We start from the raw sequence: 23,544 nt of genomic DNA, 5'->3' as shown, positions 1-23,544 counted from the left end.
CCTCTGATGGTCAGTTTTCTTCATCTCTGAAAGAAGGACAATAATACTTGTAAAACTTCATAGGACTTTTCTGGGAAAAAAGCACCTTATAAGTTTGTAAATGTAATCCATTATTATTCATCTTTGTTTCTTCTACAAGTACTATCCGTAAAGCAGCAAAGTAGTACAGTGCATAGAATGTTGGACTAAGACTCAGAAAGTACTGAATTCAAATCTATCCAGAGTCTTACTAATTGTGTGACTCTGGGCAAATCATTCAATCTCAGCCTCAGTGACCTTTTTATGGCCAAGAGGAATACTCAGGAGTACTTCAGAACAGAATGATTAACTCTATTTTTCTTTGCTGACAAAGAATTCTCAGACTCCATTCTCTGGCAAAAAGTATATTGATGTTGTCTACCAATATTTTTCATAGTAGATACTTGACTTTTTTCTTAACCCGATTTTTTTCATTGTCAAGTTGAAGTTAATTCTTCCTCTGCCTTGGGTTGCAGAAAGATGGTAAAGATTGTTTCAAATTACTTAGAAAAAATGCTAGTTTATTTAAGATAATAACATTATTATTAATATCATCAATGCCTTGACACTATTAAAAATGATTTTTGTTGTTCAGTCATATCCAACTCTTTGTGACATCATCTGGAATCTTCTTGGCCAAGATACTGAAGTAGTTTGCCATTTCCTTCTACAGATCATTTTAGAGATGAGAAAACTGAGGCAAATTGTTAAATAACTTGCTCAGTGTCATACAGGAAGTAAATGTCTTAATCCAGATTTGAATTTGGGTCTTCCTGACTCCAGGCCCAGTACTCTATCTACTGCACCACCTAGCTTTCCCCTCACCCCCCAAAAAACCCTAATAGATAAATGTACTTTCCTGCCTCCCTACCTTTGTTCATGCTGTTGCCCCTTTTTAGAACACCCTCCCCTTTCATCTCCATCTACTCAAATACTATAAACATCCTTAATTGTCCAGCTCAATTTTCCCCTCTTCTAAGAATGCTTCCCTGGTCCCTAATAAGTTTTGACACCTAGAAATTTCAAATAAAAGAAAGGGCAAGTGCTTTGTGTCCAACAGCAAATAATACTTATTGTCAATGACTTAAGTTGGGAGGGGGAAAGAATATGACAAAAATCACATGTACTCATAAGATTTTAGAGCTGGAACAGACCTTAGGGATCTTTTAGTTCAGCCCTCTCATTTTACAGATGAGGAAACTGAGGCCCACATCATAGGGAGTAAGTAGTAGAGTGAAGCTTCAAACCCAGGTCCTCTGACTCCAATTCCAATGTTCTTCCCACTGCACCACACCACCTCTAAGCCATGTCCACAATGGAGTCTCAAGCAGCAGAAGGGTAGCTGTCAAAGGCAGAGAGACAGAGAGGGCACCAGCATACAGGCAATAATCATGTGGGCCACACAGCTGAGGTGCCGTCTCACCAGCTGCTATCCCAGCTGGGAGCCATTAACAATTAGCTGTTAAAGCCCACATCAAAGATGTCTCTGACACCTGTAATCTTATTGTTAGTTGCTTATATCACCCTGGCTGAGCTATCATACTGCAATGTGAAGTGCTATGTGAGTGTACAGGTAGAAAAAAAGCTAAAGAAAAAAGACACGACCTTGAGAATTCACTCTACAGTGAATACAACCCTGCCCAGTCCTTACCAATAAGTTCACAGGCCTCCTACTCTGTATGCCTGTTTCAGAGTGGCCCAGAGAGGTATAGCCTATTTATATGTTCCCAGGAGAGCAGGGGACACTATGGTACATGATGGTACAGAGAAGCACATAAGTTAAGAGCTGAAAAGGAGCTCAAAATGCTATCTATTCAGCCAATGCCCTCTATGACTATTCAACCCCTGCTTAAAGATCACCCAACAAGAGTGCTCCCTCCTGAAGTAATTCATTCTCCTTTCAGAGAGTTCTAGTTGTTATCAAGTATTTCCTTATCTCAAACCAAATCCTATCTTTCCACAATGTCTACATGTTGCTTCTAGTTCTATTCTTGGGAGCCAAACAGCATAAGTGAAATACCTCTTCCACATGACATTCCTTCTAATATTTGAAGTCAAAGATCACAAAACCAAAGTTTCCTCCTCTCTAGACAATACATTCCCAGTTCATTCGACTGATCTTAGAGGTGCCCAAAATTTGTAGGACCCTAGATTGGAGCTGAAAGGAACCTGAGAGGCCATTGAGCCTAATCTCTTCATTTTGCAGATGAGGAAACAGGGGTACAGAGAGGTTAAGTGTCTAGCCTAGATCACACAATGAGCTTGTATCTGAGGCAGTATTTGGAAGCAGTTCTAACTCCAAGCCCACCATTCTATTCAACACACTACCTAATGCTCTAGAGGTTGCCTGACCAAAGCAAAATCCAGCAGGAATATAACCTCCTTTCCTCTTGTATAGTGGCTGTCTCAATGCTATTGAGTTTTGTATGAATTACTTTTGGATACCATAGCATGATGTGGGTTCATACTGAGCTAGCAGCCTACTCAATCCACAAGAACTTTCTCAGGTGAATTACTGGCTAACTCTCCTCCCATTTTGTTCTGGTGACATTGATTTTTTAAGCTTGTGAATAAGGTTTTATTCCTATAAAATTTCAAATTAATTCAAATTTGAATCAAATCTGTCCCACATTCTAGCCTGTTGAGATAATTTTCTATTCAGAGTCCATCATCCATGTTAACCTTTTCTTTTAGCTTTTGTGTCATCCTCAAATTTCATAAGCATGCCATCTATGCCTTTATTCAAGCCATTGTTAAAAATGCTGGAGGAATAAAGGCAGTCCACTAGAAATCTGTTTCTAAGTTAACGGTAAACTAGTAATGATTACTCTTTATGCATTCAATTGGTTCCTTACAAATTATCTAATTTATATTTCTTCACCTTGTAGATGAACAGCACTCACCAGATTACAGTTTTCAAATTCTATTCTCTTTCATTAAAAACTGATATAATATTTGCCTTCCTACTATGCAATTTCATTTAATGCCTTTGCTTTAAACGAAGTGGAGCCTGTGACTTGCTGGCAAAAATAAATACCTCAGTGGTGTCTTAATGGTTTAAGCAGATGAAGCCCCACTGAGTGCTTTGAACATAGCATGTTTTGTTTTGTTTTTCCTGAGGGACTCTATGTGATTGGTGGTGGGAAACATGCAGGTACTATTCAGCTAAAACCAACCAAAAACTTGTCTTTGTTATCCTCAGTATTCCCTCAATATTCTGAGCTTTATCATGCCTAACATTAGACTGCAGCATGCCTTTATGTTCATTTTTAGTTACATGCTTGTGCTTCTATCTTCTGTACAGGTCTTTAAAAGATAAATGCTTGATTAGTTCCTTATACATTAATATCAGGGGCTCCTTAGAAAACCTACCTTTTGCATTCTCACTAGAATTATTCCTTTTCATATCTTTTCAATACTATTCTTGATATTTTCCCATGCCATCTATGAGATTGTGGAATCTATCATATCGTACAAATATTTTCTCTGAACTCTTTGAAATCTTCACTCTTAGAATCTAGGGAACAGGTTTGCTTTCCTCTCCTTTATCACAAATTCTAAACTTGTCCCCAATGTTCCCATCATTTCCACTTTAGCTTCCAGTTTCTCCTTATTGATCAGAATAAGGCCCAGAATAGCAATCCTCCTTGATGGTTAATCTACACTTTAAAGAATGAAATTAAAATTAAGAGAAACCAAGAAACTATTACCTTCTCTACTTTTGGCTGAGAGACAGAGAGACTAAATAAATGTTTGAAAAATTAAATTCCCTTATCACTATTTTAATATGCCTCCATTACCAAACTTATGATATCTCCCAAGCTCATCTATTTCCTTTTTCTGTCCAGGTGGTCTGTAGTGTAGACTACTTCACTATCATTCTGGTTTCTTCATTTAAAATCTTCACCTAAATTCTGTCCAACAATGCCTTTACCCTTTCATACACAGATTTCTTCATATGAGTTTATCTTCTAATTACCATACACAGTAGAGTACTACTCTGTTATCCATCCCTTTCATCTATCCTATTTATTAAGAAATATCCTTCCAAAGTTATAAGACAACCATGTATCTTTTCTCATCAAGGTCCACTGATACCTATCTATAAAATCAAATTTGCCTCCTCTTCTAGTTCATCATGCTTATTATTTATATCTTAGGCATTTATGTAAATATATCTAAGATAATGTGTTTTATTGCTAACTTTTTTCTTGGATTTTTTCTATTACTATTCTTTCTACATTGTAGCTACTCTATAATGTATCTAACATTAAAATACATAACAGTTTTCTTCCTCATCTCCTTCCAGTCAAAAGTCATTTTGCCTGATCTGTAAAATTTCAAACAAATACACTTTAATAGCCTTCTTTTGAAGTAATCTATCTTTAGTCAAGAATCTATTATTCACATGTTTGGATCCACTGTCCAGAAATCTTAAACAAAATATTTATGCATTGGCAAATAGCAAGAAAGAATTCAGGAACAGGTTTGAGCTAAACAGATTGCCAAGATGAATAGCTACTGCAAGGTAACCTACTTAGAAAATCATAGAATGTTAAAGCAAGAAGCTATCTGATAGCACATCTATAATCCAACCTATTCATTTTTTAATGTAAAGAAAATAAATTCAGGGAGACAAAGTGAATTGTCTAAAGTCCCATCATAACAATTCATATTTATTTCAAATTTATAAGTATTTCCCTTAACTCTTAACATGAAATCAGCATAAGCATTATTATTCTCATGTTCTAGATAAAGAAATGAAGGATCAGAGAGTTTTCATGACTTGCTCATGATCAGATCACCAAAAAGCGCCATAGTTAATATTCAAACCCAAGAGTCTTGACTCAAAATCCATTGTTTTTTCCTCTAAATCATACCGCCTTTTACCCTATGTTCCACCTTTAGAAACCACTTTCCATTTACTCTATTTTATATTTACTTTTTGTGTATAAATAATTTTCCTCAATTAGAATGTAAATTCATGGAGAGCAAGAATTATTTGAATTTTTATCTTTACATCCTCAGCATATGCTTGACACATATATGCTTAATAAATGTGTGTTCAATTTAATTGCATTTATATATGCAATTTAATTGCATTTATTTATACATTTCTATAGACCTAATCAATTTGCATTCATATTACTTCCCTTTCCACTAAGAATTAATATCAAGAAGAAAAATAAGGAAGGATATGGTTTTCAGTAATGCTACTTTGACTAAGAAATAAGAATCAAATGAGTCACATTAAAATAAGTAACATTCAAAACATTTTTAGGGGCAAAGTCTAAAATGCAAAGATTTACAATAATCCTCTGATGGAAGACTTACCTGGCAATTAACATATGATCCTGAATGTAGGCTAAAAACTGTGGATAATCCTTCCTTGCAATGTACAAACACTCTCCATGAAGACAGAGAATCTTCAGGCAGTTGAGCATGTTAAAAAGAATGTCAGGCTCTTCAAACTTTGCCATTTCCTATGCAAATAATCACATGTTTGCTGCTTTACTCAAATATTTCACTTTGTGATAAATATATGCATATATTCCAACATTATTAAAAAAAGCTTACCTGGAAAATGGTATATATTAGCCTTAGAGTCACCGGAAGTTGCTGGTAACAAAATTTTCTTTCAGTATCATTCTTTATCACTGTCAAGAAATAATTATACAAAGGATTAATGTAATTCCCCCTTAAGCCCACCAGGAGATGACCCAGTAAGTTTGGCATTCACTAAACTGATATTCCACAGGTTTTAAGCTATTTAAAGTGATAAATCAATCTAAAGATCATTTATACTCTTCATTTCCTACTGAGGAAAAAAGGCCATGAAGTACCTTCATTTATTAAATTCCTACTATATACAAGATTGAAATGCAAAATTAGCAGATAGCATTTCTGCCCTCAAAAACCTTGTAGAGAGGATTAAACATGTACACAAACATACAATAAAAGTAAAATATGGTAAGTGTAGAAAAAGAACACAAAGTGCTAGGATGTAAAATATAGAATTAGGGTTTATACGTATCTTGAGGAATTTGAGAAGTGGTATTAAAATATAAACATAATGTGTTAGATTCTACTTAATAGAAATTTATGAAAATTGGGGGGGGGGTGGGGGAATAAGTGCAAAATGCTCAAAGCATTTTGTACCTGAAGTACTACCTTCTTGAAATATTTCTTTTTTTTCCAAAAAGTAAGATGTCCTGGTGACAAGAGCACTAGACTCAAAAGATTTAGTTCAAAGGCCAGGTTGGCTACTCACTAGGTACAAGTATATATAAAACATGCATAATAGAGATAGAGAATATGAATAGGATAGAGAAGATGAAAACAGGCACCAGCAGATAGGAAGATAAAATTTTCTTGAACTACAAGGTCTACATTTCTGTCTAATATCATTCTCATTCTCTCTTCCTATCTCTCACTGCCCCTACCAGAACAAAAGGTCTTTCAGAGCAAGATTTGTGTTATATCTATCTTTGTATGGCTACTCCAAGTCAATTGCATCAAACACTATAGTTGCTCCATAAGTTTTTGGTGAACAAAAAAAAAGGAATAGGAAAAGCCAAGGAGGCAGTTATAATAATATCTGTTCCATGAAAAATACCTGAGAATCAACAGAAGTAGAGGCTGTGGGAAGGAATTTGGGGTTGCTTCATAAAAGATAAGTAAAATCAACAATAAATATCGATAACAGTATTCACCATGTATTTGGGAGGTTCATATTGTTTTAAATTTTTGTTCTACCCAAAGTCTACCATTTGATATAAATAAAACTATAACTAGCTATTATATGTTTACCTTAGTGCTATAATGTCAGGGCAAAAGAGAAACAGCATCAAGTAACTTGAAAGAACCCACCCAGGTGCCTAAAGAAAATAGCAAAACAACTGAAAGACAATAATTACTCTCTATGAGAGTCTAGCCCAAGCATTCTTACCTTTTTTTTTTTTGGTCACAGCCCACTTTGGCAATCTGGTAAAGCCTATGTAACCCATTTTCAGAATAATATTTTTAAATAGATAAAACATGGGATTATAAACAAAAACAATTATATTAAAACATATTTGAAAGTTTTCATTTCATGAAACACAGATTAGGTGACCCCTAGACAACCTGGTACTACTGACTTAATAGATGTTATACACTCTGAGTTCTAGGGCACAGAATACACAAATTATGATAAATCACAAAGAACCAACATGGAATTGAGGAAAAAAGACTTCTGTGAGCAGAAGACAGCATGTTTACTTTAGCTTACAATAGTCCTATTGTGAGGAATAGAAAATGAGACTTGTATAAAAGATAACATCAGGAAATAATGGTGTTTGGGAATGGAGATATGTTGAGGCTATAAATGTGAACCATAAAGAGAAGCACCACTATAGAAGAGCAATTCAAGGATATCTACATCTTTTTTGTCTTCTCTCCACTCACAACACATATCTGTACTATTGCCACACATTCCTATTTAGTCTTCCTGTTTCAAATTCATCCACTGCACAGCTACCAAATTTATATTCCTAAAGCACAAGTCTAATCATGTAACTCCTTTGTTCAAGAATCTTCAGTGACAACTCCCTATTTGCTCTAGGATAAAATACAAATTCTTCTATTTCATATTTAAAGTTCTGAATAATCAGGCTCCCACCTATCTTTTCCAGCTGATTTTACATTTCTCTTTATATTTTATGTTCCAGTCAAACTGGCTTATGTGCTCTCCTTATATGTAACATTTTCTCTCTCCTACACCTCTGTAACTTTGCACAGGCTAGCCCCCATTGGCTGAAATGTTCTCCCTCCCTCCCTACCTCTTAGAAGGCCCAGGTGCTATCAAGACCAAGTTTACATGGCATGTCCTAAAGAAGGCCTTTACTAATTCTCCCAGTTGTCAGTATTCTCCCCCTGCCCCTATATCTGTGTATGTGTATATTTATATATATATATATACATATATATATTAAAGAAGAGAGAATTCTTATGTATACACGTTGTTCCTCCCACCCTCTAGTAAGCTCCTTTATGAATATTTCATTTTCTCTCTCTAGTGCTAAGAATGTTGTCTGGAACAAGGTAGGTGCTTAATACAAGCATTTTGAAAGAATGAATCATTGAGCACTGTTGGTGATATCTTAAAAATGATATAAAATGAAAGAGATTCCACAAGATAAGAAAAAGGGAAATATTACCATGATTTTCAAAACAAGTAAGATAAATCTACAAACTATGAGGCCATGAGTTTGATTCCTGACAAAACACAGTATCAAAGTGATGATTTACAAAGCATTTTTAAAAGGAAAGCCAGTAGGACTTCACTCAGGACGGGTAATAGCAGACTAAACCAATTTCCCTTTTTGGAATGATTAAGTAAAATAGCAGATCAGAGACATACTACATACACCGAATACACAGATTTTTGGCAAACTATTGGATAAACATCTATCATGCTATACACTTCTGTACAAGGCAGAGAAGATGTAGATTAAATAGGTTAAGTGATCTAGAACTGGATGAATGACTGACCCCAAGGAGTCGTCATTAATGAAACAGTCAACTTGAAGGGAAGTCTCTAGATTCTTAGGGAACTGCCTTGGCTCTATGAGAGTCAATATTTTAATCAGTGACTTAAATAAAGCATGGCAGGCATGCTTGTACAATTTGCAGATATCAAACTAAAATGGCTAACACATTAAGTCACCAAGTCAGAATCCAAAAAACTATTGAGGGGATATGGAGAAACAAATTTAGTTAGATCAAATGTAATATAGGTAAATGTAAATTCCTATACTTGAAAGGTAAGAATAATGAAACAAATCTAGTAAGATGAAATGCAACAGAAATAAATGTGAATTACAACACTTGGGTTTTAAATTATCAATTTCATCTGTATAGATGAGAGAAGTATATTTAGACAACATTTTTGTGGAAAGGTCCTGAGGGTCTTACCAGACTGGGGCTTAAATTAGAGAAGTTTAGTGTCCAGGACAAGGGAGATGACTTTTGTGTTTTATTCTGCTTTGATCAGAACACATTATGAATATTGTGTTCAGTTCTAGGCTCCACTTTTAAGAAGCCTCAACAGGAATTCTATTCTAGTTCTTGGATTAGGAAACCAGAGCTTACCTGGGTCTCTTGCCATCTATTCTATAAGTAACTGCCTCTTTCTCCCTTCCTGAAACAGTGACCCTCTATATTGCACTTCCATACATCATGTTCTCCAGGGAGTTAATCTACTCAGCTCTGGAATTCCACATATGCTGAGCTATTCTAATTAGGGAGTAAATTCAAATTCTGTCAGTCCCAGGCCATGTTTTACATTCCATTCAGTCATCCAGGAAACCAAAACTTTTGAGGGCATATTTCCATTTACCTCATTGCCACATATCTACTCTCCCCTTTCTACTTCTTGCTCTTGAAGGAGTAATTAAATGAATAATTGCCATTACCACTAACCATGCCTATAACACCCCACACGAAAACTCCTTTCTTTTGCCACCAATTCCTTATTAAATATTATCTTTACCAACATCCCTAATAGAATATAAGGTCCTTAAGAGCAGGGATTGTTTCATTTTTGTATTTGTATCTCTAGTGCTTAATACAAGTCCTGCACATAGTAGGTACAAGATAAGTATCTTTTCATTCATTCAGGTACAAATACTGATAAAGAGGAACATATCTAAAGGAAGGTATCGAAAGGATTAGAGAGCATGTTAATATGAGGATTTGTTCAAGAAAGGGATATTTAGTTTGGAAAGACCAAAATGAGACTCCAGAGTTTTAAAGGGTATGACCAATATGTGTGTGCTCAGTGTCCTAATGACCTGTGAGCAGTACTGGATACTGTCACCAAGTAGAAGAAAGCAATTTTCTACTAAGTGCTGAGTTTGGGATGAGAAGGTCTTTTCTGTCAGCTCTGGATATATTTTTGTTCTTGTGATTATCCCAAGACTCTGCTTCATCGCCCTTTAGGCCTATTTGAAAACCTATATTAACATTATGGAATGAACCATCCTCTAGCCAATGTGGTTTGTTTTTGGTTTGTTGGGGTTTTTTTGTGTGGATTATTCTTATTTCTCAGCATTGGAATACATTTGGCTCAAATAGTCACTTTTTCCCCCTTAAACTCTTTCCTTCTGTTTTAGAATCAATATTAAGTATTAATTCAAAAGTCATAAGAGTGGCAAGGGCTAGGCAACTGGTGTTAAGTGACTTGGCCAGGGTCACACTCACATGGCTAGGAAATGTCTGAAGGCAGACTTGAACCAATGACCTCCCATTTCTAGACCTGGCTCTCTATCCAACTGAGCCATCTAGCTGCCCCTAATAGTAACTTTTCCCACTTATTATCTAGCTTTATTATCAGCATACTCTCCACTACTAACCCAATAAATTCTGGTTTGATTCAGCAAAGCATTCTATTTAGGGCCACTTCTTTCCTCAGGTTTTTTTTTTCTCTCTGCCCCACCCTTCAATCATCAGCACACTTAAGTCTCATCCCTGCCCTATAATGTGTTCAATTTATACTCCTAGGAAAAGATTTTATTCCTAGGTAGTTGTGTTCATCCAATCAGCCCACGCCTTTGGATATGCTTCCTCTTAAAAGTTCAGGTTGGCCCATTGCCCCTCCTAGTGTCTTACACTAGGTTGACCTACCAATATTTTCAGGGAGTTCATTGTGATTTCCTGGGTTTTCTCCATGCTTTGAGACTGGGTTCTCTTCTTCTTCTCCTTCAGTACCTATTATAAACTCTGGTCGGGAATAGAGAAGACTGTCTTCAAGGTTGTCGGTGGGCTCCTAAAAGAACAGGACAAGAAGCTTCATGAGTTTTAGAACACAAAAGCCTTCGTGAAAGAAAGTGAAAGAGGGTCTAGTTACATATTCAGGCAATATCAACAGTGACCAATGAAGTAAAACTAGCCTACAGAGAAAAGGTTCATATCTAACTGCGAATAAATATTGGAAAATTTACTATTTTACTATAATTGTCATCAAATTGATAGGATTTATGAAGTTTTAAAAACTATTTTCTTGACATGGATTTTTAATTCCAAGCCTAACACTTACTTAATCTATGACCTTGGACAAGTCACTTTACTCCATTATTGCTCAGTTTCCTCATCTGTTAAATGAAGATAAGATTTCTCCTACTTACTTCATAAGGTTATGTCTGGTACATATTAAATGTATTATGTCTCTCCATAATAATAACACATTTCAATTGTGCTTTAAGTTTTATAAAATATGCTTTCTTTAAAAATAATCCTATAATACACAACATTTCAGTCATTTATTAGTCATAACTAACTCTTTGTATCTCATATTTGGAGTCGTCTTGGCAGAGATACTAGACTGGTTTGCCATTTCCTTCTCTAGCTCATTTTACAGATAAGGATGCTAAAGCAAACATGGTGAAGGTTCTTGCCCAGGTTTATACAGTTAGTGCCTGATGCCAATTTTTTTAAAACCCTTACCTTCCATCTTAGAATTAAAACTATGTATTGGTTCTAAGGCAGAAGAGCAGTAAGGGCTAGGCAATGGGGGTTAAGTGACTTGCTTAGGGTCAGACAGCTAGGAAGTGTCTGAGGTCAAGTATGAGCCCACAACCTCCCGTCTCTAGGCCTGGCTATCAATTCACTGAGCCACCTTGTTGCCCTGAGAGGCCACATTTGAATTCACAAAGAAGAATCTTTCTGACTCCAGGTGCTAGCACTCTATCCACTTCACCACCTGGTGCTCTTCTTATAAAAATAGGGATGAACATAACTACCCTCATTTTATAGAGGAGGACAATAGGCTCAGAAGTAAAATGACCTGCTTAAGGGTACACAGTTTAGAGGCAGAGTCAGGACTCAAATTTATTTTGGACCAAGATCATTTTCTTTATTCATTTTTTCCAGTTTCACATAGAAATGATTTTTGACCATTTTACCTTTTTTGACATTTAAAAATTCAAGTTTCCCCCTCTTTCCCTTTCAACCCCTCCCAAGGTGGTGAATTGTCTGATATAGTTTATACCTGTACTTTCATTTAATATTCATTTAGATATTTCTCATGCAAGATCATTTTTAAATTCATGCATTAATGCTTTCCTTTACTTTTGCTGTCATCAAGCCTGTCCAAGAGAATTCTTATTTTAAGAAAGAAATTTAAAAAAAAAAGACAGAAGTTAAGCAAAACAATTGATGCATTAACCAAGTAGGAAACTCTCCACCAAGAAGAATGAGGTATGTTTCATTCTCATTCCTCTGGAGACATGAATGATCACTTCATTGGCCTGAATTCTGATTTATTTTGAACTCTTTTCCTTTACATTACTGTGGTCATTTTAGTAATGCAGTTCTCTTGGTTCTGCTTATTTTGCTCTACATCAGTTCATATAAATTTTACAGGTTCTCTTTATTATTCACATTTCATCATTCTTATGTTGCAAAAATATCCAATTACATTCATATAGCATAATTTGTTCAACCAGACACTAACTGATGGGCACCCATTATTTCTAGCTTTTGTATCTACCAGTCTCCTGATGCACTTGGTGGTGGTCCATTTCCATAACCAAGAATGATAAAATTCATCTTTGTAATCATAATCTCCTATCTTTCCATCTTCCCTTGTACTTCACTATTCTGAAATCTTTTTCCCTCATAATGACCTCTAGTTCCTCTATCCTTCAGCGTTCTTCCTGGCTACATCCCTTTTGATAGCTCTGCTTTTATTCTTTCTTATTTTTGTCCCAGTGGTTGAGAATCTCAACTGTATTCTGTCCCCTTTATGTTATTTCTACTTATCCTTTGCCAAAACATAACCTCCACTGTCTGTTTTCACCTCTCTTTCTTATATGCTGCTCTGATGTAGAAGCTATATACCTATAATGCCTGGATCCACTGCAAATTTATCCTATCTAATTTCAAGAAGGCCTATCCCACTAGAAGTCAATCTATTTACTTTTTTAACTAACTTTCCGTTATTCAAAAACTTTTCTAAAACGTTATTTCAAAAACTATTCAAAAACAGGAGATTCCTTCTCTATTGTATATAAACCAAATAATATCTCCTCACCATTCTTTAAAAAAAAAACTCAGCTAACACTATGATCCTCTCAAAAATCAATCCTCTCTTCTTCCTTTCACAAAAAAATACTAGAAAAATGTTGCCTCAAAGTGTTATCTCTACTTCCCCTCCACTCTTTTCTAAATTCTTTTCAAGCTAGACTCTGACCTCATCACTCAACTTTCACTGCTTACTCTGTTACCAAATGTGGGTAGTAGTAGCCTTTACTTCATATAACCTAATCTAATTCCTCCCTTTAAAAAAAAAAACAAACAAAAAACAAGAAAACTGACTAGAGGACTAAGATTAGAACTGTTCATGTAGCTTCCTGATCTTCTAAGACATAAAAAGTCTAACCCAAGAGGAGATGGAGTTCCTTAGCTTTATGAATGCCTCATGGTCGTGTGAGTCAACATAACTCTTACCTAATAAATCCTTCTTTTATCTGGTATTTTTTATATGGAGTAAAGGGTAGTTATGTCTACCTGATCCAATGTTGTTTCCTTGATTAGTATACTCTTTCCATACTACCATTAGGTAAGTTTCTTTTAGTTAAATATTAGATGGTTTACAAGTATAGTCTCATTTATTTCAATCCAGAGTAAACCAATAGCCCTGATTTCTCCCACAACACAACTTCTCAACTGCCAAAACTGATAGTCTTTCTTCAATCTTCTGCATTGACATTACTAACCACTCTCTTCTCCAAGATATAGTCTTCTCCAAATTTTCATGTCCCTATTTGCTTGTCTCTCCTTCTTACTGTCTTGCTATATCTCAGTTACCTTTGCTAGATTATCATCTATGTCCAACCTTCTTTGTCTGTGGGTACCCCAAAGCTCTACTGTAAGTCCTTATCTATGATTCTTATATTTTCTCTTGGTGCACTCATCAATTCTCATGAGTACAACTATCATCTCTATATAGATAACTCCCAGATCTACAAATTCAGACCTAGTTTAGCTCCTACTAGCCCGTATAACATAACAAAATGCTAGACATTTTAACTGAATGTACTATCTTAAATTTAGCTGCAAACACTCATTATCTTATCTCTTCTTTCACCTCTCTTTATAAATTTACTGTTTCTCTTAAGGACACTGCCATCCTTCAAATCATTCAGTTTCACAAACTTTAAATGGTCATCAATTCTTCCTTCTTCCTCATTTCCCCCATACCCGCACAAAAGTCATCTTGTTTATTCTACCTCAGCATCTCTCAAATCTCTCTCCTCTCCAATCACAAGGCCACCATCCTAGTTCAGGTTCTAATCTCGGTGTTCCTCAACACCCCTCACCTATGTTACTGCAATAGCCTCCTAAATAAAAGCACCAAACACAATGAAAAAATACTCTGTGATTAGAAAAATCCAAGAGATAAAATCAAAAGCATATGACTTCCTAAAAACTATAAGTAAAACCTCTGAAAAAAAAGACTTTTACAAGAGAAGCTGGAAGAAATAAAGCAAGTGATAAAAATGAAATTTGACATTGGAAGAAAAAATGAAAAGAAGAACAGCTTAGTAAGGAGGTAGAAAGCTTCACCCAATATAATAATAATAATAATAAACAAAACTCTCAATGATACCATGAAATAACAAGAAATTAGAACTAAGCCAAAATAATGAAAAAAGTAATATAGTATCACAAATAACTGACCTAAAAAACTATACAAGGACACAATTTTAGACCATCCAAAAAAACTATCATCAACCCCCTGTCCCAAAAAACTGGATACTATATTTCAAGATTTCATAAAGGAAGATCAGAACAAGGATTAATTAGGATAAGACAGCAAAATAAAAATGTTTTAAATACACTAGTCACCTCCTGAAAGTCCAAAGTAATCCAGCAATGCCATAACCAAAATGCCAAACTTCCAAGTCAAAGAAAAAGTACTACAAGCTTCCAGAAAGAGAGAGTTCAAGAACGAAGAAACTGAATCAGAACCAGACCAGGCTTATGTTAGGATGAACCAAGGAAGATTTTTTTAATTCTACGGTGACTGAGGACTGGAATAACAGTTGGAAGAACAAGGGCTTCTGGGAGAAGAAGGGGGGGGGGCTGAAGGGATTCTGAAGAACCCCTTGGTCTTCGACCTCAGGTGGCTGAAGAACTTCTGAAGCCACCAGTGAAGACTTTGCTTCTTGCCTTGAGCCAGAAGCTGCTTTCTCTCCAGAAAGCCTACTACTGTTCCTCCACCTACAGTGAACATCACAGACCCCTGAGGGGGTGCTGGTTTGAACTCTCCAACCAGAGCCCAGTCCTCCTGGATCCTTCCTGGACTCCCAAAAACTATGTCTAGATTGTTCCTTTAGGAACATAATAGTATTAGACTATAGAAAGGGCATTTAGTTGAGCAAAGGGGCAGAGACCTTCCTGGGAATAGACATCAGCCCCTTGAACCAACAAATGCATAGATGTTCTGACAGGATTACCTTCTACCCTCTTCCACTCAACCCATTTACCTCATCTCCTTAATAAGTCTCCTATTTAGCAGTCAGAATCAATTTGGCCTAATTCATAAATGGAAGGGGGCTTAAATAACTGGAAACAGACCTCTAGCCAGAGGCCTATCCCTCTGTGGTAAGGTCAGACACAGCCTGACCCCTATTTTCCTTAGGAGAAGGAAATATAGAAACCTTCCTCTAAAGCTGCTGACTGGGGAAACTGACATCTCATCCCCTCAGCCATCACAACAAAAGGGATTCAAGTGATACAGACTACTAGTTATCACTTGAGAAGGAGAGAGAGGAGTTGCCTTTCCCTCTCTCGTAGATTTTACTTCAACCCCTGTTCTTGCTCACACCAGGATGAGACAGAAGTGCTGCCATTTCCCCTCTCATAACTTTCACCTCATCCCCTGCACCTGCTCACATATCCACCCCTTTCCTCACTGGTACAACATCTCAACCAGTGAGGTTAACCTTTATTAATAAAACAAGAAGATCCCCATCTTTATACTTAGCAAAAACTACCATGAAGGAAAGAATCTTGTAATACATATTTCACAAGCCAAAGTTACAAGGCCAAGAATATTTACCTTGTAAATTTTAAGTATAATCTAATCGTTATACTTAATATATCATAAATATATGTATATATACTTACTTTATAAATACATATATACATACATATAAAATTTAATATAATTGACCTCTTGGGGCAGATAGGTAGCTTAGTGGATAGAGTAACAGGCCTAGAGATGGGAGGTTCTGTGTTCAAATCTGACCTCAGAAACTTCTTAGCTATATGGCCCTGGGCAAGTCACTTAACTCCAATTACCTAGTCTTTAAAGCTCTTGTGCCTTGGAATCAATACTTAGTACTGAATTTAAGAAAGAAGGTAAGGGTTTAAACAAACAAACACACACACACACACACACACACACACACACACACAAACACACAGGCTCTCATGCTCTTGAGAACATTCAATCATCCCTGATAAAAAGATCAGAGCTAAGTAGAAACTGAAATACACCACCAAAGAAAAAATCCTGATTCTGATAAAATCACAGAATTTCATCAAACTTTTAAAATAAAATTAGAGCCAATACTACCCAATTTTTTCTCAAAAATTGAGAAAACACTCTAGCATACTTCTTTATGAGCCAATATCTAACCCAGAGAAATTTGCAAAAACTGTTGCAAAAAACTGAGAGATGCAAAAGTTAGGGAATGATTGACAGGATCATATGGGAACCTGAGAGATCTAGGAGAAGCTTCCATTTGCCCAATTGACTTCTCTCCTGAAGAAGTTGAGATTAAGGCTTGAAGAGGATTTTCCCTGTGATCAATGGAGGAAGGAGGTTTTCTGAATCTGGATGCTGGCAGCATCAGTGAGAAGATCTCTGGACTTACTTGAACATCTAACAACTTAAGATCCTGGCCCTATTTGATTTGGACTCTGGGTGTGAGACTGGGATGTTTGGGAAGTTAATTTTTTAGCTTAGTAAAATATTTTAGTTAGTTATCATCTTTTAAATTAAGTATAAAAATAAGTATATTCCTAAACGCTAATTCCTTTCCTACCGTTCCTAAACCATAAATCAGAATTTATATGTTTTCCTCTTGTTTTTCCCCTTACCCCAAATCCTACCTTAACAATATACACATATTTCTGATGACATAATAGTTTATTTGGAAAATACTATGGAATTAGCAATAAAACCTCGACTTCCCTCTATGAAAATTATTCAGCACAAAGTAAACAAAAGCAAGATTTAAAAGAAAAATTAGAGGTAACAGAGAAAATTTTAAGAGACAAGGAGATTGAGGAAATCAAGAAGCTGAACACTGTTAGGACATACACAAAACCTACTCATAAACCAAAAACAGTACAGAGAGAAACTAGACAATTAATAAAGTTGTAGGCTACAAAATAAACACCTCAAAAATCAATAGCATTTCTATATAATAGAAATTACATCTATATCTATCTATCTATCTATATATTATATATATATATATATTATTTTAAAATCCAAGAGGCAATAATAGAAAAGGAATCTCATTCCAAAGCTATAAAATGCATTGGAGGTTGGGAGGCAGAGTCAAGATGGTGCCTTAGAAACAACAAAAGTCAGTTCCTCTGTGAAAACCCTTCCACACCAATAAAAAACAAAGCACTTGAAGTGAGACAGAAAACCAAATACAACAGGACAAAGCTAGGGGACTCTCCTGCTTGATTCAACTAAAAAGGTACGAGAGGAGGTTGAATTCTTGGATTTAAGGAAAAGAAAGAAGGAAAGTCCCAGGGCCCATTTCCAACCTACTATGCTGAGACTCGGGTGGTTGGTAGAATTTCAGGGAGAAGACTCTAGCCTGGAGGGAGCGCCTTGCTACCACTGCTACTTAAGGCTCAGGACTCTGACCACAGCTGGCAGGGAGGCAGCTGGAAGAGAGGGTCAGAGAGGAGGGCAGCCTGGTCACAGCCTTCAGTCACCACTCCGACATCTTGGGCCTCTGCCTCTGGAAGTTTTGGCCTCAGGGTACATTCAGCTCTGTAGATCACCTCAACAGGCTTAATTCAGTCTATCAATAGTGCAGAAAAGCAGCCACCAGGAGGCAGAAAAGCTCAATCTCCAATACCTCTCCCCCACCTACTGCACTGAAACCCATGGTAAGAATCTGGCTTACTGGAATCTCAGGACGAAGATGCAACCACAACAAATTACATTGGTACCACCATGGAAAGCTCAGGGCTCTGACTGGGCAGCTGGTAGGAAGGTGGCTGGCAGAAAAGAAGAGAGGAGGATGAGGGTAACTATCTTCAGCCTCCACACTTTCACTTTTACTTTTAACTTCTGCTGGCAGCTAGGGAAGATCTGACCTCAGGGCACATTAATACAACAGGTCAGCTCCATCAACTTAATCCAGTTAATCGACAAAGCAGAGAAGAAGCCTCTTCAGGGTAGAAAAGCCCAAACTCACAGATACAGCAAATAAACAGAGGAGCAAAAATATAGCCAATAAAGAGGGAGAAAGAAGGGGGGAAATGAGTAAACAACAGAAAAAGAAAAATAAATCACAATCAACAGGTTCTATTCAGGTAATGCACAAAGAACAAATGGAACAGAGGAAGACCAAGGAACACCAAGCAAAAGCCCAGGAACTCCAACTAATTGGACTCAGGCTTTAGAAGAACTCAAAACACAATTCAAAAAATAATTAAGGGAGGCTGAAGACAATTGGGAAAAGAATTTAAAAAAGCAAAATAGATCTGCTGGAAACAGAAGCACATGAACTAAAATAAGAAAATAATTAGTTAAAAGCCAGAATTGACCAGCTTGAAAATAAGGCAAAAAAAGTGAAAGATGACCTACAAATAAAAATAGATAAAAAAGAAAAAGAGGATCAAAAAGCCAGGGATGAAATTTAATCTTTAAAAATTATAATAAAAAAACTAGAAGCAAATGACTTCACAAGGCAGCAAGGGTATATAAAACAAAATCAAAAGAATGAAAAAATTGAGGAAAATATGAAACACCTCATTGATAAAACAACAGACATGGAAAATAGATCCAGGAGAGACAATTTAAGAATTATTAGACTACAGGAAAATCATGACAAAGGAAAAAGTCTGGACATCATTCTACAGGAAATTATCCAAGAAAACTGACCTGATATTCTTGAACAAGAGTGCAGTGTAGAGATTGAAAGAATCCACAGATTATCTCATGCATTAAAGCCCCAATTGACAATGCCCAGGAATGTTATAGCCAAGGTCAAGAACTTCCAGACCAAGGAAAAGATACTACAAACTGCTAAAAAGAAACAATTCAGATATCATGGAGAATTACACAGGACCTGACTGCATACACAGTGAAAAACCAGGAGGCATGGAATATGATATTCCAGAAAGCAAGGGACTGGGTCTATAACCAAAAATCAACTATCCAGAAAAAACTGACTATATTCTTGCAAAGGAGAGTATGGTCATTTAATAAAATAGAAGATTTTCAAGTATTCTTGAAGAAAAGACCAGACTTAAGCAGAAAATTTGATGCCCAAATACAGAACTGAAAAGAATCACCAAAAGGTAATTAAGAAAAGGGGAAAAAACATTTTAAGGGGCCCAAAATAAACTCAAATGATTTGTATTCCTATATGAAAAGATGATATTGGTAATTCTTAAAAATTGTCATTATCATTGAGGTAGCTAGAAGACGTAAACTTAGAGGGTACAGTGACAAACTGTATAGGATGATATGTCAATAAAATATGAAAATCTAAGGGTAAAAAGAGGATAATACTAAGAGAAATGGGAAAAAGAGAAAAAATGGAGTAACTACATATATATATATATATATATATATATATATATATATATATATATATATATTTCAGAAAGAAGCACATGGGGCAGGATGAGGGGGGAAGAGCAATACAATGCAAGGCTGGAAGAGGTTAATGACAGGTAATACTTAAATCTTGTGCTCCTTGGATTTGACTCAGAGAGGGAAGAACAATCAGATCCATTGGGGCAGAGAATTGTCTTGTGCCCTATAGAGAAGTAGAAGGGTAATAAATGAACTGGTGGGGAAGGGAGCAATATACAAGGGAGGGAGAGGTTGGAGGGTCATTTAAAAGGCACTATAGTAAGAGGGGGAAAATAAGAGGGGAGGGGTTAAGAAGGGGAGTAACATTAGGGAGGGGAAAGGGAGGAGACCAACTAAAAGCAAAAAAGTTGGAGGGGAAGGTAAGAGGGACAAGAGGAAAGGCAAAACCAAAGGAGGAAGTCAAAATGGAAGGGAATTCACAGACTGTAATCATAACTGTGAATGTGAATGGAATGAACTCATCAATAAAAAGGAAGAGATAGCAGAATGGATTAAAAAACAGAATCCATCCATATGTTGTCTATAAGAAACACACTTGAGGCAGACAGACATACACAAGGTAAAGGTGGAGCAGAATTTACTGGACTGCAACTGAGACAAAGAAGACAGGAGCAGCAATTATCTCAGACACAGCTAAAGCAAAAATAGATTTCATTAAAAGAGATAAGGAAAGTAATAACATCCTTATAGAAGGCAGTATAAATAATGAAGAAATATCAGTACTCAATATATATGCACCAAATGGTACAGCATTCAGATTTGTAAAGGAGGAATGAAACAAGATTAAGGAGGAAACAGATAGTAAAACCATACTAGTGGTGGACCTCAACCTTCCTCTATCAGAACTAGATAAATCAAATTTTAAAAAAATAAGAAAGAAGTAAAGGAAATGAATGAAATGTTAGAAAAATTAAAGCTAATAGATATCTGGGAAAAAAAATAAATAAAGATAAAATGGAATATACCTTCTTTTCAGCAGAACATGGGACATATATAAAGACTGACCATGTACTAGGGCATAAAAACATTGCAAAAATGTAGGAAAGCAGAAATAATAAATGCAATTTTAGACCATAATGCAATAAAAATCATAATCAATAAGGGCTTATGGAAAGACAGATTTAAAATTCATTGGAAACTATTTTAAATAATCAAATTCTTCAAAACTGATGCGGTTTAAAGAACAAATCAAAGAAACAATTACTGACTTTCATTAAAGAGAATGACAATGAGGAAACAACATACCAACATCTATGGGATGTGGCCACAGTACTCAGGGGAAAATTTATATACATGAGTGCATATATTAACAAGTCAGGAAGGGATAAGGCCAATGAACTGGGCTTGCAACTTAAAAACTAGAAAGAGAACAAATTAAAAATCCTCAGGAAAAAAAACTAAATTGGAAACCCTAAAAATCAAAGGAGAAATTAATAAAATTGAAAATAAAAGAACCATTGAACTAATAAATAAGAGTAGGAGCTGGTACTTTGAAAAAACAAATACACTAGATAAAGTACTAGTCAATCTAATAAAAAAAGAAGAATATCACATTCACAGTATCAAAGATGAAAAGGGTAACCTTACTTCTAATGAAGGGGAAATTAAGGTAATTATTAGGAATTACTTTGCCCAACTATATCACAATATTTATGACAATCTAGGTAGAATGGGTGAATATTTACAAAAAATATAAATTGCCTAGATTAACAAAAGAGGAAATAGAATACTAAAACAATCCCATCTCAGAAAAAGAAATTAAACAAGCCATCAAAAACTCCCTAAAAAAACCCCCAGACCCAGATGCATTCACAAGTGAATTCTATTAAACATTTAAGTAACAACTAATCCCAGTACTTTACAAACTATTTGACAAAACAAGCAAAGGAGTTCTACCAAATCCCTTTTATGACACAAATATGGTACTGATCCCAAAGCCAGGCAGATCAAAAACAGAGAAAGAAAACTACAGACCAATCTCCTTAATGAACATAGATGCAAAAATTTAAATAGGATACTAGCAAAAAGACTCAAGCAAATGATCACAAGGATTATTCACTATGATCAGGTAGGATTTATACCAGGAATGCAAGAATGGTTTAATGTTAGGAAAATCATCCATATAATTAACCATATTATTAAGCAAACCAACAGAAATCACATGATTATCTCAAAGAGACAGAAGAAACCTTTGATGAAATACAATACTAATTCCTATTAAAAACACTATAAAGTATAGGAATAGATGGACCTTTCCTAAAAATAATAAACAGCATATATTTAAAACCATCAGCAAGCATCATCTGCAATGGGGATAAGTGAGAAGCCTTCCCAATAAGATCATGAGTGAAGCAAGGATGCCAATTATCACCTCTATTATTTAACATTGTACTAGAAACTCTAGTGGTAGCAATTATAGAAGAAAAAGAAATTGAAGGAATTAAAGTAGGCAATGAGGAGACTAAATTGTCACTCTTTGCAGATGAGATGATGGTCTGCTTAAAGAATCCTAGAGAATCAACTAAAAAGCTAATGGAAATAATTAACAACTTTAGCAAAGTTGCAGGATACAAAATAAACCCACATAAATCATCAGCATTTCTATATATTTCCAACCCAACTCAGCAGCAAGAGTTAGAAAGAGAAATTCCATTTAAAATCATCCTAGATAATATAAAATATTTAGGAATATATTTGCCAAAACAAACACATGAATTATATGAACACAACTACAAAACACTTTCCACACATTTAAAACTAGATCTAAAAAATTGGGAAAACATTAATTGCTCATGGGTAGGATGTGCTAATATAATAAAAATTACAATCCTACCCAAATTAATTTACTTATTCAGTGCCATACCTATCAAACTATCAAGAAACTTCTTTACTGAATTAGAAAAAATTATAACAAAGTTCATTTGGAAGAACAAAAGATCAAGAATATCAAGGGACCTAATGGAAAAAAAATGTCAAGGATGGGAGCCTAGCAGTACCAGATCTTAAACTGTACTATAAAGCCATGATCATCAAAACAAAATGGTAGGGGGCAGCTGGGTAGTTCAGTGATTGAGAGCCAGGCCTAGAGACAGGAGGTCCTAGGTTCAAATTTGGTCTCAGACACTTCCTAGCTGTGTGACTCTGGGGAAGTCACTTAACCCCCATTGCCTAGCCCTTATCACTCTTCTGTCTTGGAATCAATACACAGTATTGTTTAGTAGGGATTTAAAAAAAATAAAACAATATGGTACTAGCCATTCCCCAATTGATAAATGGGCAAGGGACATGAATACATAATTTTCAAAGGAAGAAATCAAAATTATCAATAAGCACATGAAAAAGTGTTTGAAATCTCTCATAATTAGAGGAATGAAAATCAAAATAATTCTGAGGTACTACCTCACATCTAGCAGATTGGCCAATATAACAGCAAAGGACATTAATAAATGTTGGAGGGAATGTGGCAAAATTGGGACACTAATACACTACTGGTGCAGTTGTGAATTGATTAAACTATTCTAGAAGGCAATTTGGAACTATGCCCAAAGGGCTTTAAAAGAATGCCTGTCCTTTCATCCAGCCATACCACTGCTGGGTTTGTACCCCAAAGAGAAAATAGG

General features: G+C 35.7%; 1 protein-coding gene across 28 annotated transcripts in view; it reads right to left on the bottom strand.

The window, feature by feature from the left end:
- The window catches only part of UNC79 (unc-79 homolog, NALCN channel complex subunit), a 338,162-nt gene that overhangs the window by 151,544 nt on the left and 163,074 nt on the right, over window positions 1-23,544 (bottom strand). For all 28 annotated transcript variants that reach the window (XM_056810500.1, XM_056810495.1, XM_056810498.1 and 25 more), the window contains 3 exons: window positions 10,684-10,825; window positions 5,596-5,675; window positions 5,353-5,501 (listed from right to left, as the gene is read on the bottom strand). In XM_056810500.1, the coding sequence (XP_056666478.1) occupies window positions 5,353-5,501; window positions 5,596-5,675; window positions 10,684-10,825 (371 nt within the window). The remainder of the gene's footprint in view (window positions 1-5,352; window positions 5,502-5,595; window positions 5,676-10,683; window positions 10,826-23,544) is intronic.

Source organism: Monodelphis domestica, chromosome 1 (assembly GCF_027887165.1).
Source record: "Monodelphis domestica isolate mMonDom1 chromosome 1, mMonDom1.pri, whole genome shotgun sequence".
Classification (NCBI taxonomy): Eukaryota; Metazoa; Chordata; class Mammalia; order Didelphimorphia; family Didelphidae; genus Monodelphis; species Monodelphis domestica.
Note: the sequence above shows the minus strand (reverse complement) of the source record. Positions and strands in the feature narration are given on the sequence as shown.